The sequence below is a fragment of the Benincasa hispida genome, chromosome 4 (assembly GCF_027475165.1).
Source record: "Benincasa hispida cultivar pf3 chromosome 4, pf3_genome.v1.1, whole genome shotgun sequence".
Taxonomy (NCBI): domain Eukaryota; kingdom Viridiplantae; phylum Streptophyta; class Magnoliopsida; order Cucurbitales; family Cucurbitaceae; genus Benincasa; species Benincasa hispida.
In genome coordinates, this window is record NC_143481.1 from 10487928 (window position 1) to 10501858 (window position 13931).

The window sequence follows — 13931 nt, forward strand, 5'->3', positions numbered from 1 at the left end:
TTTAAACTCTCAAAAATTTCGAAATGTTTATAAACAAAATATCATTATCCTGCGTACAACTCTCAAAATTAGTACTTCTCATTAATGATTATAAAAATAAAATAAGTTAGTGGCATCAAGAAAGGACAGGCACAGACTTCACTCTTTATCAGCTTGGTAAACAACAGTGACTTGACTCGAGTATCTTTCAAGTTTCGACTATGGCTACATACATACATCTTAGAACATGTTGAATATACAAGAACATGTGCGGCAAAACACAGATATCTTCATTATAGCGAGATCATCGTCCATTTCCCATCACTATAAGAAGTTGGTGAAGAGAAATTGGTGAAGAGAAATAGCTTCTTACAGCACACGAAGTAGAACCAAAACTGCAAAAGGAAAAAACAGGCATAAGCCTTCAAAAGTCCCTGCCTGACAAAATTGCGCCAAAAAGAAAAGAAAACGTAGGTTACAAATACAAGGCATGCCCCCTTCCTCTCACTCATATCTATCAGAATTAAAGAAATATATGAATGTGATGTATCAAATAACAGAGTCAAACAACCGCCCAAACAACAATGGCATCATGTGACAACACCTAAGATCAGTTACAAATACAAGAGAAGTCCGTCGTCCTCACTCTGGAAACAGAATAATTTATATATAATAATTCAATGTTACAATCAAAATACCATTTTAACGAAACCATGTTTGGTCTTTCAATTGGGAATCCGAGAGTTAGGTACTTAAGCACCTTGGAGAACCACACCCCAAAAGCTAGCTATTATTGAGGTGAGAGAATCAAGCCACTTAAGTACCACATTGGTCATCCCATTCTAACCGATGTGGGTCAAAGGTAGCCCATACTACCTTCGTTGCTAACAATAATTGGTAGCAAAGGTAGCTCATACTACCTAGGTTCCTAACAATAATTGATATCAAATGTAACTCATACTACCTTGGTTCCTAACAATAATTGGCATCAAAGGTAGCTCATACTATCTTAGTCCCACATCGGTTAGAATTGGATGAATAATTGTACTTAGGTGGCTTGCTCTCTCACTTCAATAGTTGGCCTTTTAGGCGTGGCTCTCCAATGTGCTTATGTACCTAAGCATGCAATGATACAACAGTGGGAACACAAGAGATAAGGAAATGAAGCATCCAACTACCAAAAATTCCTCATACCGGCTCACCGTTTAGGAAGCATAAAATGCACAACAAAATTGAGATTCTAGAAACAAAATATGCAAAACGAAAACCTTTGATGACCTTTACCAATCTTTGCCTAGGCTACTCCTCTAAGGAGCAACGAAAGTCCCTTCAAGAGAAAGATTGCCTCTCAAGGGAATTTATCTGAGAAGCAAAGCAATAAAATCCTAAACGTCGGTTGTATTTATGAATCAATCTGAAGTTTTAAAGTCAAACGAATGTTAGTCTTGGTTTTGGCAACATTGCTCATTGTATCAAAACTTTACTCCTCAAAGTGGTTGTGGAGGTTCTCTCTAGAGAACAATCCTCTATGGTATTCAGTTATATCTATAATTTACAGGTGGAAACTGTGAGGTATCTACCATCATTAAATATGATGTTCACAGCCTTCTGGAGAGGGCTAGAGTCTCACCCCTTAAACTGAAAGTCCTTATAAAATATGCAACTCCCCGAGCCAGCTTCCCAAAATATATAAACTATTTAACTGATACCAAACTTAATTAGTCCATATTTGGGGGTGAAATTCCTTCCCTGATCTTTTAATATACATATTAACAATTGGGAGCCTCACATAAACAGTTCAAATTGGATCGGTGTTTTGATAAAGAAGTTGGGTCAGTTTTGAACCTGATGATGAGAAATAATATTAAACTGAGGAAAGGTGAAAAAGCCAAAGCAATAATGGTTCAGTCAACCATGATCCTAGAATAGAATATGTTTACAACTTCTCGATGGAAAAAAAAAAAGGACCACTAATCATTTAATTGAACGGAAACCCAATCGTGTCTACTACCAGGAGTGACAACTCAGTTCTCACCATGACAACAAAAAAAGCGTGAGCCATCATAAACAACTCTGCCAAAAATGTTGTATATCAGAGAGTGTAAGGGAAGAATGCATAACCAATTAATGATAACCAATCAACCCCGTTTTCACTCTAAATGAAGAATCTAAACAGTAAAGGTAATAAATAAGAAGGTTAACAAAATGTTCCTATGTTATCCAAAAAAAAGTTGTCTAACCGATTAATGATAACCAATCAACCTGTAACATTTCAATTTGATACTTGTTCATTCACTTAACTTATAAAAGCATGTTTTTTATGAAATGTTCCTCTGTTATCCAAAAAAAAAAAACAAAAGTAAAAGAAACTCTCGCACAAAGGTCTTTATTTAAGTAGAGGGCAAAAGAATTTAAAACAACAAATTGAATGCACAAAGAATCTCATATATCTGATGAATTTCAAAAGACCTATATGACGAGAATGATGAACCACAGGAAGCACGTTCATATGCACATTCTCTATAGGTGAATACAAAATAGCACCTGTCCATGCATTCCTCCAGTACTTGGATGCAAAGGAACTCTAAGATGCAACTTAATAAAACAACATTTCTCAGAAAATAAAGAATGAATTAAACTGTATTCCAACATTCTAATGTACACAATTGTTGCTTCTTGATTGAGACAAAATGATAAGATTTAAAATATGCCACGAAAAAATAAAACCGGATAGATAAAAGAAAAGCTTACCAATTGAGATAATAAGAACCGTTGAGAGTATCACTTGAACAGGCCTACTATACTGCATTTGATATATAGATCTCTGAAACTGTCTTTGAATAGATCCATACCAGCCATAGAGTTGTTTATCATAAAAATCATCACAACTATCTAGGCAACTCTTACTTCTTTCATATCCAACAATTACACCCTACATGGAAAAGAATAGAAACTATAATCAAGTAGCTAACCAGAACATGTAGCTCATAGTCATAATTTCGGAAACAAAAACCAACAAAAATAATAATGGATAGAATGCATACCCTAGCTGATTGAGGGGATTGCAACAACATCGGATTAGTTTCTTGATGCCTATCTACTATTTTCAACTTCCTAAAGCCATTCTTTGGCCACTTGAATTTTGATGCAGACTCAACCGTATTTAAAAACCCCGAAAAACTTGGGATCTTTCGTACAGATTTCTGGGTTTGTCCATTTAGAGGACATTGTTGGACATCAACTCCCGAAATTGCAATCTTCCAGGAACCAATGTCAGGACTAGCGCTAGCTGTCCTCCGGTGTCCACCATGCAACTTCTCCTCTCTATCGTCGTGAGAACCCTGCTCAACTGATTGAAGAGAATTAATTGAGCAAGCTGGTGCTGATTGTTTGTCCATCCCTTGTGGGTTTTCATTGTCACTAACAACATTGTTAACAACAGTTTTGTCTTGGCCTGCTGAAGGTCCTGAAAGAAACAACGCAAGTTCGTTGTTTTCACCTTCATCCAGCCGCATCCAAGGCATCGATGGTTTTCCCTTTGATTGAGAAAACTCTTGTAATGAACTTTGAGTTTTTGAAATCTGATCCTCAATTGCCAAAATAAATTCCCGGTGCCTATCTCTCGCATCTTCACTTGTGTTATTAACATAACTTGCTTTCACAGCTCGTTCAAACTCCTCTAACTGCGTTGGCATCACAAGTTATAGCTATTTTAGAAAATGTACAAGGGCGATCAGCAGAATATGAAAGAAAGAAAACACAAATTCTTGAGGGGAGAAATGCCTCAATCCAAGATATAAAAATTAGTTTTAGCCAAATGTATGAAACGCAGAAGGAATTCTTGTGGGGATGGGGAAGGAAATTAGGGGAGAGATCACCTGCCATTTGGTGGTGCCAAGAGCAGTGCGTAAATCCCTACCGAGCTCATCACAGTTCCAAATGCTGGAGGCATCTTTGGTGGCATGTACCCACGTTCTATACGTCGATTCTATTCTGAGATACATAAACGAAAAAGACATAGATCCATGAATATCCAATCAATTGAACACAGAGGAAAACACAATAAAGGATAGAAAGCGGGGGAGGAATACTCCCCATTCCTTCAACATTCATAATCCAGGTTAAATCTAAATCCAGCGAAAGAACAAGGCCAAACACAAACAAAATCTAGGAGAAGGAGAACCCTTTTGCTTCCTCTACATCCTTTTTATCAACAAATACAACAGGCATCTCTCTTGTCAATAAAACAAATTCACAGGTACGAATCATCTATGAACATTTCCAAAACCATAAGAAAATAAAAAATACCTATCGGCAGATTCTTGAACTTCCTCAGCGGCTGAGAAAAACGAATCCTTTTCCCATCGATCAAAACTCGAAGCCATATCCGTTTATACAAAAAGGGAAAGAAAAAGAAACCCTCCCAGTAAATCAAGAGTTAAGAAAGAAAGGAAAAAAAAATTAGAAGATGATTGGCACGAAACAAAAACCCTACGCCAATTTGGGACGGAGAAGAGAACTTGAAAAAGAATAGAAGAGGAAAATGCAGAAGAATCAAGGAGAGGAGGAGGGCGCAAAGAGGAAAGCCGTTAGGATGTTGAAGCTGAAACAGACGAAGGTGCAGAAGCTTGAAGGCGGGCGCCATTTTTAGCCACATGATCCGACGCCGTTTTGTGATCTCCGATGGGCCGATATAAGCCCGTTTGTAGTAGTGGGCCAAAAGCCCAAACTTCACTTGTTTACATGCTAGGGCTCCCTTTAACGGGCTCTCTTGCTTTGCTAACTACACATTTTGACAAACTGCGACGGTGGATATGGACGAGTGCGAGCAACTGTGCGTGGCGGCGCGATACGGCGACGCCGACAAACTCAGAACTCTGATAGATTCCGGAGCAGATGTTTCTCTTTTCGACGGTGAGGGTCTTACCCCTCTAATGCACGCGGCCAAGAATGGCCATGCCGAGGTTGTTAAAACCCTTCTGGAAACTGCTGCGCCATGGAATGCGCTCTCTCTTTCCAATCTCTCTGCTGGCGATTTTGCTCTGGAGGCTGGTCACCAGGAGGTTTTCCAGATTCTTCTTAACGCCGGTACGTGGATTTTTTTTCTCCATAGCTTGTGCTCTGTGCAACTGCACTGTAGCTTGAGCATTTCGAATTAAATAAATGCAAAAATTTATGGGTAACTCTTTGGTGAACTTAGCATATTAGCTAGTACTAGTAAGTATTAGAGGTGCAGTTGATTTCAAGTTTTGTTCTCGGTTCGGTAACCATTTTGTCTCTTTATTTTTTGTTTTTGAAAATGAGGTCCATTTTTCTCTTAATTTATTATCATGATTTGAATCTTCTCGTCTCTTTCTTAAGAATTCAACTCATCTTTCTCGTCTCTTTCTTATGTACAATAGTTTAGCCAAAATTAAGGAGAAAAAACAAGTATCAATATTTTGCACGAACTAGTTCTGACAAGAGCTGTGTATCATGTTTTGGAACTTGGACAATCCGACCCCTTCTTTGTAATTTTGTTTATATCAGACTCGGATTTCTTATAACTTTGCTTCAATGTGAAAGGGATTCAAGCCGAGTTGGTTCTTGGGACCATTGCTAGGAAAGAAAGCAAGAATGGTGTATGTAATGGGGATTATTTGGAAGATAGAGTTTCTTTTAGTGAAGATAAGGTGATGGATGCTGAAAGTAAAGCTGTGATGATGGCTTGGGAAAAACCATTGATGGAAGCTCATGCTAAGGCAGTTTGCATGGGTGGTGGTCACATACTGAACGTCGGATTTGGAATGGGTCTTGTGGATACAGCCATTCAACAATATTCTCCCACTATGCATACAATTATTGAGGCTCACCCAGAGGTTTATAAACGTATGATTGAAACTGGTTGGGCTGATAAGAACAATGTGAAAATTATATTTGGTCGTTGGCAAGACGTCCTACCTCAACTTGAATCTTATGATGGTGAGTTATTACTTGCAATCCTTTTATCCGTCTTTGTAGTAATATTTTATATTTCTCTTCTGTATCTATATTAGTTTAAGTATGAACTTAATTTCATGAGTTTATTTACCTTCCTGATGAATAACTTCCATTTATGTTGGTTATAGATTTAGGAACTAGTTTTGTAAGCCATTTGTCATCTTTTATATGAATTGATTAGCTTATTTCAATTTGATTTAACTTATGCATATCTGTAATATACAGGTTACAACAATGAATTTTAAATTTTGAGTCGTTTAGAAAAACGTTTATTTAGTTTCAGATGCTTTTCAAATCTTTTGCTAAAGATACAGCATCATTAGCAGACCCCTATGATTAATTTCTTCAACTTCTTCAATGACTGAAAATTTCATCACGTTCTTACATATTTTTCAAATGTTAATGTCATAAACTAAAAACATATTTGAAGCAAAATCGTTGAATTATATGAAGTCACTCGAACATAATTTTTCTAAACAAGCATGTCTGTTTTGAGAGACACTAAGTCCGTTCTTGTAAGAGAGAGATTTTTGTCAGTTGTAATTCTACTTATTGGCAAGGTCCAAAGAACTAGTCATTTGAGGTTGTCAGGTAAAGATGAAATACCTGTTTGCCACAAAGATACTTTAGTTATTTGATGTTTTTGCTTCCTGCTCCAGGTATTTTCTTTGACACATATGGAGAATACTATGAAGACTTGAGAGAGTTCCACCAGCATCTTCCTAAATTGTTGAAGCCTGGTGGAATCTACTCATTTTTTAATGGTCTTTGTGGAGGTAATGCATTTTTCCATGTTGTTTATTGTAATATAGTTTCTCTTGAACTAGAAAAATTGGGATATTCCACCCAATTCATCCCCTTACCTGTCAAGGATTGTTTGGAGGAAGAAGTCTGGAAAGGAGTACAGCACAAATACTGGCAACTTGATACATATTACCTTCCTGTTTCCCAGTCTATACAAGACTCTGAATGAAATTCTTCTTACCATTTACTTGTATTTGTTGTATCCTGGAGAATTTGATGGAGTCATGTTCAATCTATAATCCTTGTACCTTCGAGCTGAATATGAATTTGGAATTAATCTTCTCCATGGTCCATTTGGCGACATGGATCATTGCACGTATCTTTTAAATTACAATAAACTGCAATCGAAACTATTCTAATCAAAGCAATACTTGGTTACTAATTGAGTTGCTGTCACACCAATCCCATGGTGTCAGATGGCACTAGCTGTTAAGTATTACTTGTCTGATTATGACTTGTAATAGCTAAAGCATTGGACATTCAAACTCAAGGAAGTAGAAGTTATGAAGTCTAAGAACGTTGTGCCATTAATGTAATAAATGCGAACGTGTTTCCCGCTTCATGTGATAAGAACTCACATGCCTATACAAATTTTTACTGCATGCTTACCTACTCCGGCGGCTAATTAAAAACTGGCACATATATCCTATGCAACTTTTATTTCTACGAGGTGCTAAGTGCCATTAAATGCCATAACTGAGCTTGATATTTATATAAAGAATCTTGATCATGAATACTATATATGCAAAAGCATCGACCTAATTAGTTGTTCTCTTTGTCGGTGCAGTTGGTAAGTTTGCGAATTTTAGTATTAGTTTTCAACCTTATAGAATTTGATGAGAAAAAGGAAACTGAACCGTGAACCACTAGGTCAATGCTTCAACAATCGTATTAAATTGGCGACCAAATTAGAAGTCACAAATAAGGAATACATAAGGATTTACAAATGGGAATTCTTGATTGATGTTATGAACTTATAAAAGAAAGCCAAATCCACTAGAATTCTGTACAATTATTTTCCACCCTTGTTTCTTTCTTTCTATTTTTCGTTTCCCATGAATGTATGATATGGTTAAACCTTGGCTAGGACAGACAATACACAATAATATAAGTTATAAAGGAGAAGACTTTGTTTCAATTCCATGGAAGATTCTTGTGGGTCTTGAAGTTAAGTCCAGGTGAAAGCAATGGGGCTACCCACAATGTGTTTCCCATCTGACCATTCCAGACGAGCAAAGCTCTCAGACCCCGACGGCATTGGAGAAGCAATGAATGTCACTGTATAACTCTTCTGCTCATTTGCCTCTGCAAAACTCAGTGATTCCGGCTCAACCACGATCTTCACCTCCTTTGGTGCCGTCACTGACACCTTATACGTTGATGGGGCCCCCTTGTTGGTCAGAGTCCTTGTATATTTCACGGTGGTCGGAGCGACGTCTTCACCTCCTCTGGTGGACGGGGTTTCTAATGGAACTGCAAATGATGGGTAGTTCAGATCCTCCAATTTGTAGTTCTTGTTTCCATTGCAGGTGAAGTCTCTCTTGCTGATTACTTTAATTTGAAGTGAGCTGTAGTTTAGGGCACAGAGGAAGGCGAAGTAATCGTCGGTGGTAGTATCGTAAACAAGGCCGGGATCGAGGGCAGCCGTCGGATTTACATGTCCGGCTCCGATATCGAACGGAGTTGACGGTGATCCGTTGGATACGTCTTGAATTACTTCGCCATTTTTGTATGTTGAGTATGCTGTGGTCATTAGGGCAGATCTAATGGCGGCTGGGCTCCAATCTGGATGAGCGGCTTTAAGAAGAGCGGCTAATCCACTGATGTGAGGGCACGACATTGATGTACCGGAGATGATGTTGAAAGCCACGTGCCGCTTATCGCTGTCTAAACCAGTTGGTCCAGCGCCGCCGGTCCATCCAGCCAGAATGTTCACTCCCGGTGCTATCAAATCGGGTTTGAGAATATGTGGTGTGAGGAGATTAGGGCCACGAGAACTGAATGCGGCCACCACCGGCGACGGTTGAACTCCCAATCTGGTGGTGCCGGTGCTGATTGTTGCTGTTGGGTTTGCATCGGAGGAGATGTAGCTCTTTATTGCGTCACCGGATTTTTTACCAACGGCCGCCGTGGGTGTGAGATGTGCATCGGCTAATTGTTCTTCCCCATATGCTTCAGTGTTGGCTAGAATCATCCCTACACCACCGGCCTCTTTTACCACCAAACCTTTCTGAACTCGAGAGTTCCCTCCTCTGTCACAAACGACTATTTTTCCGGCCACCTTCGCCGGATTCAGAGTACTGCTTAAGCAAAGGCTGCCACTGGTTGAATTACTCGCATTGCCTGCATATACAATCGGTAGTAAAGAGTCCGGCAATGGCTTTCCACTGTAGAGCGATTCCCCTGTGATCTTCTTCCCATTTCCAAGAGTAACATATGCTGGGAAGTCTCTGTCGAGCGTCCCAGCGCCGACGGTGGTGATCCATGGCGCTACATTGGACAAGGTACCCGAGGATGGGCCACCATTTCCAGCAGAACATGACACAAAAACTCCCTGAGTTGCAGCAGAGAAGGCTCCAATGGCAACATTGTCTCTGTAGTAATCAGGGGAGGATCCACCAAGCGACAATGATAGAACATTGACACCATCTTCAACAGCCTTATCAATTGCAGCTAAAATGTCAGAGCTAAAACACCCTCCAAGCCAACATACCTTATATGTTGCAACCCGAGCTTCAGCTGCCATTCCTCTTGCAGTCCCTGCAGCAAAGCCAAAGAGGCTGGCACCCGTCACGGCAGATCCCGCAGCTGTTGTTGACGTGTGAGAACCGTGGCCATCATCGTCCCTCGGTGATTTCGACTCCTGGGAGTCATCAATTGCACCAAATGCTGCTTCATAGCCCTTGGAAAAGTACCTGGCTCCTATCAATTTCCTGTTACAACTAGATGAAGTGAAGTTTTTACCTACTTCACACTCCCCTTTCCAGCTTGCAGGTACTGGTCCAAGCCCTGCATCATTGAAGCTCTCCAGTTCAGGCCATACACCAGTGTCGAGAACTCCAATGATCACCTCGCTGACCTTCTCCGACGCCGGGAAGAAAGAAACACTCTTCCCAAGTCCAAGAAACTCAGGCGTTCGAGTGGTATGAAGCTCATACTTCACTTCAGGTATGACAGCAAGAATTCCTTCTTGCTTTTCTATTAACTTAGCCTCCTCCACAGTCAATCTTGTTGAGAACCCATGAACCACTGTGTTGTAGGAATAAAGCATTTGGGCTGAATTAGAAACTGATTTCAAAGAAGAATCATACCACTTGAAATGATCATCAAAGGCTTGTGGCATATTGGTTCTGTCCATATGAATTACGTATGTCTTCTTCTTCAACTGCCGATTGCTCTTTTGTGCTTCTGTAAATGAACATGAACAGAATGAAATCAAAAACAGAAGAAACCATTGTGAAAGTCTGCAAGTTTGCATCTTCATCTTCTTCTGAAACTCTTGTCTTCTGGAGGAGGAAATCCCTTGAGCTAAATAGTTTGTAGCTCAGCTCTGAATTCTGATTAGTGGGTCCATTCCAATCATGTCCACCTCCGTGTGGGAAAGAACATATCAATAATTCTAAGGTTTGTTGAATTGAACTTGCGTATATTTCCTTCCTTTCTACTTTTTTTTGTTTCATTTCAATGCCTTTTTCAAGAACAGTAACTTTTACAAATCATTCCTTCCACAATTTTCAAAGACAATATTAAAAATTAAAACTTTCCCATTTCCCATACACCCCCTTATATTCTCTATTCTAATTTGGCCTCAAGTCTTTGGTTTGTGTACAAATTTTCTTCAAACTAAATATGAAATTGAATGCCATTTAAAAGTATCAAGTATTGTTATAATTGAGTTCTTATTTAGCTTATAATGTGAATTATTCTCTTTTTTTTTTCTTATGTAATGCAATTATTCAACCAAAAGGGAAAGGTTTTGGACACACTAACCTATGTAGGAGGTTTTTTTTTTTTCTTTGATGAAAATAATTAAGGAGGATATTGATGCATGGATTGAATGAAATGCAACCTATTAGTCGGCTATTAAAAGAGAAAAGGTTAAATAGCAAATTTCATCTTTCCATATGTTAAAATTTAATCTCCATGATTTTAAAAGTTGGAATTTAGTGTTTGATAAAATCTTTATAAATAGTCTCCATCGTAATGTTATTTATGAATGCTTATCACACAATGGGGATCAAATTCTAATTATAAACCATATGAACTAAATTCTAATTTTATTTAAAATATGGAGATCAATTTTGTAATTTAATTAAAAGAAAAATTCAGAGATGCATCTTAAATTACACCTATCTTTATATATCTTAATAAATTATAAATCATAATATGAGGGCAAATTCTATTTAGGTTTTTTTTTCAAATATAGTAAAATAAACTAAAATATTTATATATTAAAATGTCAATATTTATCACTGATAGACATTGATAGGTTATTATCATCTATATTGTATATATTTTGTTATATTTGAAAATATTTTAAATAGTTTTATTGTTCAAAACAATTTTCCTTGTTTTTACTTTTTTGTGTGTGTGTGTGTGTGTGTTTGTGTTGAGAGTTAGATGCATGAAGATGAGTGATGCACACACCTATTGCTCATTAAAAAAAATAATTGAATGTAATATTTATGAGGTATAAGAATAGGTGAAATAATATTAGGGAAAAATACATTTAGGGTCTAATTCCTTTTTGGTCCATAGATTTCAAAATATGCATTTAGTCTTTATGTTCTGTCTCTAAGTTTCAAAATATTTTAATTTCACTCTTTGTTTCAGTTTAGTTCATATGTTTTAAGATTTACATTTTTAACTTCAATTATTCAGTAAATACTTATTTCTCGTCTTTGATATTAAATTATGTTAACAAATTAAAAGGAATTATAATTAATTAAGTTTTACTATTTTTATCACTTTTAAAATAAAATTTAAAATTTCATTCACAATTATTTTTAATTAATTAACAGAAATTGATAATAATGACCGAAAGTAAGTATTTAAAGAAAAATAGGATTTAAAAACATAAAATCTTGAGATTCAAGAATCAAATTCAAATCAAATTCAAATATTAAGAATAAAATAATAATATTTTGTTAGAGATTAAATTAAAATAAAATTTAAAATATAAAGACTAAAGGTGTAACATGGTGTGAAATGTTATTTGTGAGAGACCCCTCTACTTTTAGGGCAACAGAAGTCCACTTTGGGCAGAGTGATTGATGGCCATTGAAATATTTGGCCAAAATCTGTAATCAATTGTGGTGGGTGGGACACTCAATTTTGCCATTAGCTAATAAAGGTGTCTTCTTCCCCATTTTTAACCTTCTTTTTTCTTTTTTTCTTTTTCCTTTTCTTATTTGTGTAAAAATTCTGTTTTGTTTTTTTTTTTTTTTTTCTCTTGTTAAATACTATATTATCTAGGGTGAGTTGGAAAGTGTTGTTTAGATTGTAATTTATGGTGGCTTACCCTTACTTTTAGAATGTAATTTCAAAATTTTGGGTGCTTTTAACTGTATCAAAAATACTTTTTTTCTTTTTTAGTAAATAGCATTTTTTTTTCTCAATTTTAGGACGTCTAAAACAAGTGTTTTCTTTATCTTAATTGACGTTGAACTCACTTTCGAAAAACAAGCATAATTTTATGAAATTTTCATGAAATATGATAAAAAAAAATGGTTGTAATAAAATATCTAGATTAATGAAGAATAAGATAAGATACGAGAAAGGATGAAGAAGATGTGGTTAGAAATTAAATTAATTTGATTAATGATGAAACAATATGAAGCATTTGAAATTCATAAACTATATATTATTTGATTTATATGATATAATGGGGATAGGGGTTTGAGTGGTAGGCCAGCATTAATCACTATCTTGGCATAGACAACATATTGGCAATTTGATAGTCATGTTCTCCTCTCAATTCACGGCAATTTGGACTGAGCACCCATTTTCTTAAAAGCCCGAAAAAAAAACTTTTTTTTTTCTTTTTTTCTTTTTTTTTCTCTTAACGATGGTGATGCCTACAAGTGTGCGAACCTAGTCATTTAAAATCTTCACTCTTCATTTATTCATTAACTACCATTTTATTTTTTCAAATCATACCTATAAGATCGGTTGTGATAGTTTTATCAATAAAGCCTTATTGGTTAATCATTTGTTTTTTTTTTTTTTAAATTAATTCTATAAACTTGCTTCAACATCCAAATTTCTTCTTTTATTATCTATTTTTTATTAATGATTTAAAAAACAAAGTAAATTTTTAAAAAAATTAAAAACTTGTTTTTGTTTTTAGAATTTGGTTAAAAATTCAATTATTATACTTAAGAAAGATGTCAATCATTATAATAGAGAGGAAATAGACTTAATTTTTAAAAATTAAAAACAAAAAATGAAATGGTTACTAAACGGAACTTAATCTTTTTAAATTCGTTTTTTTCTTTGAATAATAGATATTATAGATATTAAGGATGGGTTTGATTTAACTTTTCAATAGGTTAATTTTGAGGGGATAATCATTTTGAAAAAAGTTGAAATGTTTGTCAACCACTCAAAATAGTTTTTTGTTTCAAAATGAGTTTATGAAATAAAAATACACAAGCACACGCGCACGCACACCCACCCACACGCACGCACATGAAAAATAACATATAAAAATAATATAAATTATATTAGTTTTAAAAAAAATTCAAATTGATAAAACCAAATATGTTATATAAGTTCAAATTATATCAAATTAATTATAAATTAATATATAGTCCTAAGGGCATTTTTGGAACATTATGTAAATTTATGATATTCCCGAGTATAAATCCTACAAAACAAACACAGTTCTCAAAATATTTCTAGGTATCTGTAAAAATATTCCTACGAAACAAACATGGTAATTTAAAGATGTCGAACATTTATAATTTCTAATATCTATAATTTCAGACATCTAAACTTCTAGTTATCTACATTAAAAAACAAACAGCCCCTAATAGTCATCTATTTCACATCCGCAATGTTGTTGCGGCTACCACCATCCTCCACTTGCCACCATTGTCAACGGCCAACTTTAGCCACCACCACCTGCAACATCTGACGACCATTATTTTAAATTATTAGTTCATAGT

At 35.9% G+C, this 13931-nt stretch overlaps 2 protein-coding genes and 1 pseudogene across 4 annotated transcripts; 1 reads left to right on the forward strand and 2 right to left on the reverse strand.

The window, feature by feature from the left end:
• On the reverse strand, nt 1-4759 carry LOC120075617 (Syntaxin/t-SNARE family protein). Of its 2 annotated transcripts, none has more exons than XM_039029171.2 (5): nt 4288-4759; nt 3858-3972; nt 3024-3662; nt 2731-2911; nt 1-374 (listed from the first exon to the last, which is right to left on the reverse strand). In XM_039029171.2, exons 1-5 carry the CDS (start codon nt 4362-4364, stop codon nt 349-351), a joined length of 1038 nt encoding a protein of 345 aa, XP_038885099.2. In that variant the 5' UTR covers nt 4365-4759; the 3' UTR covers nt 1-348. The 2 variants fall into 2 exon arrangements, with proteins under 2 accessions (XP_038885099.2, XP_038885100.2); XM_039029172.2 differs by having other exon boundaries at nt 3862-3972; nt 4288-4622.
• Nucleotides 4760-4793: 34 nt separating this feature from the next.
• On the forward strand, nt 4794-7081 carry LOC120075618 (ankyrin repeat family protein). Its single transcript, XM_039029173.2, has 3 exons — nt 4794-5067; nt 5545-5940; nt 6618-7081. Exons 1-3 carry the CDS (start codon nt 4794-4796, stop codon nt 6929-6931), a joined length of 984 nt encoding a protein of 327 aa, XP_038885101.2. The 3' UTR covers nt 6932-7081.
• A 620-nt stretch (nt 7082-7701) lies between these two features.
• LOC120075616 (subtilisin-like protease SBT1.7 pseudogene) lies at nt 7702-10585 on the reverse strand (annotated as a pseudogene). The gene has a single exon (XR_016529053.1). The product of XR_016529053.1 is annotated as a subtilisin-like protease SBT1.7 pseudogene (transcript).
• Between the last annotated feature and the right edge of the window lie 3346 nt (nt 10586-13931).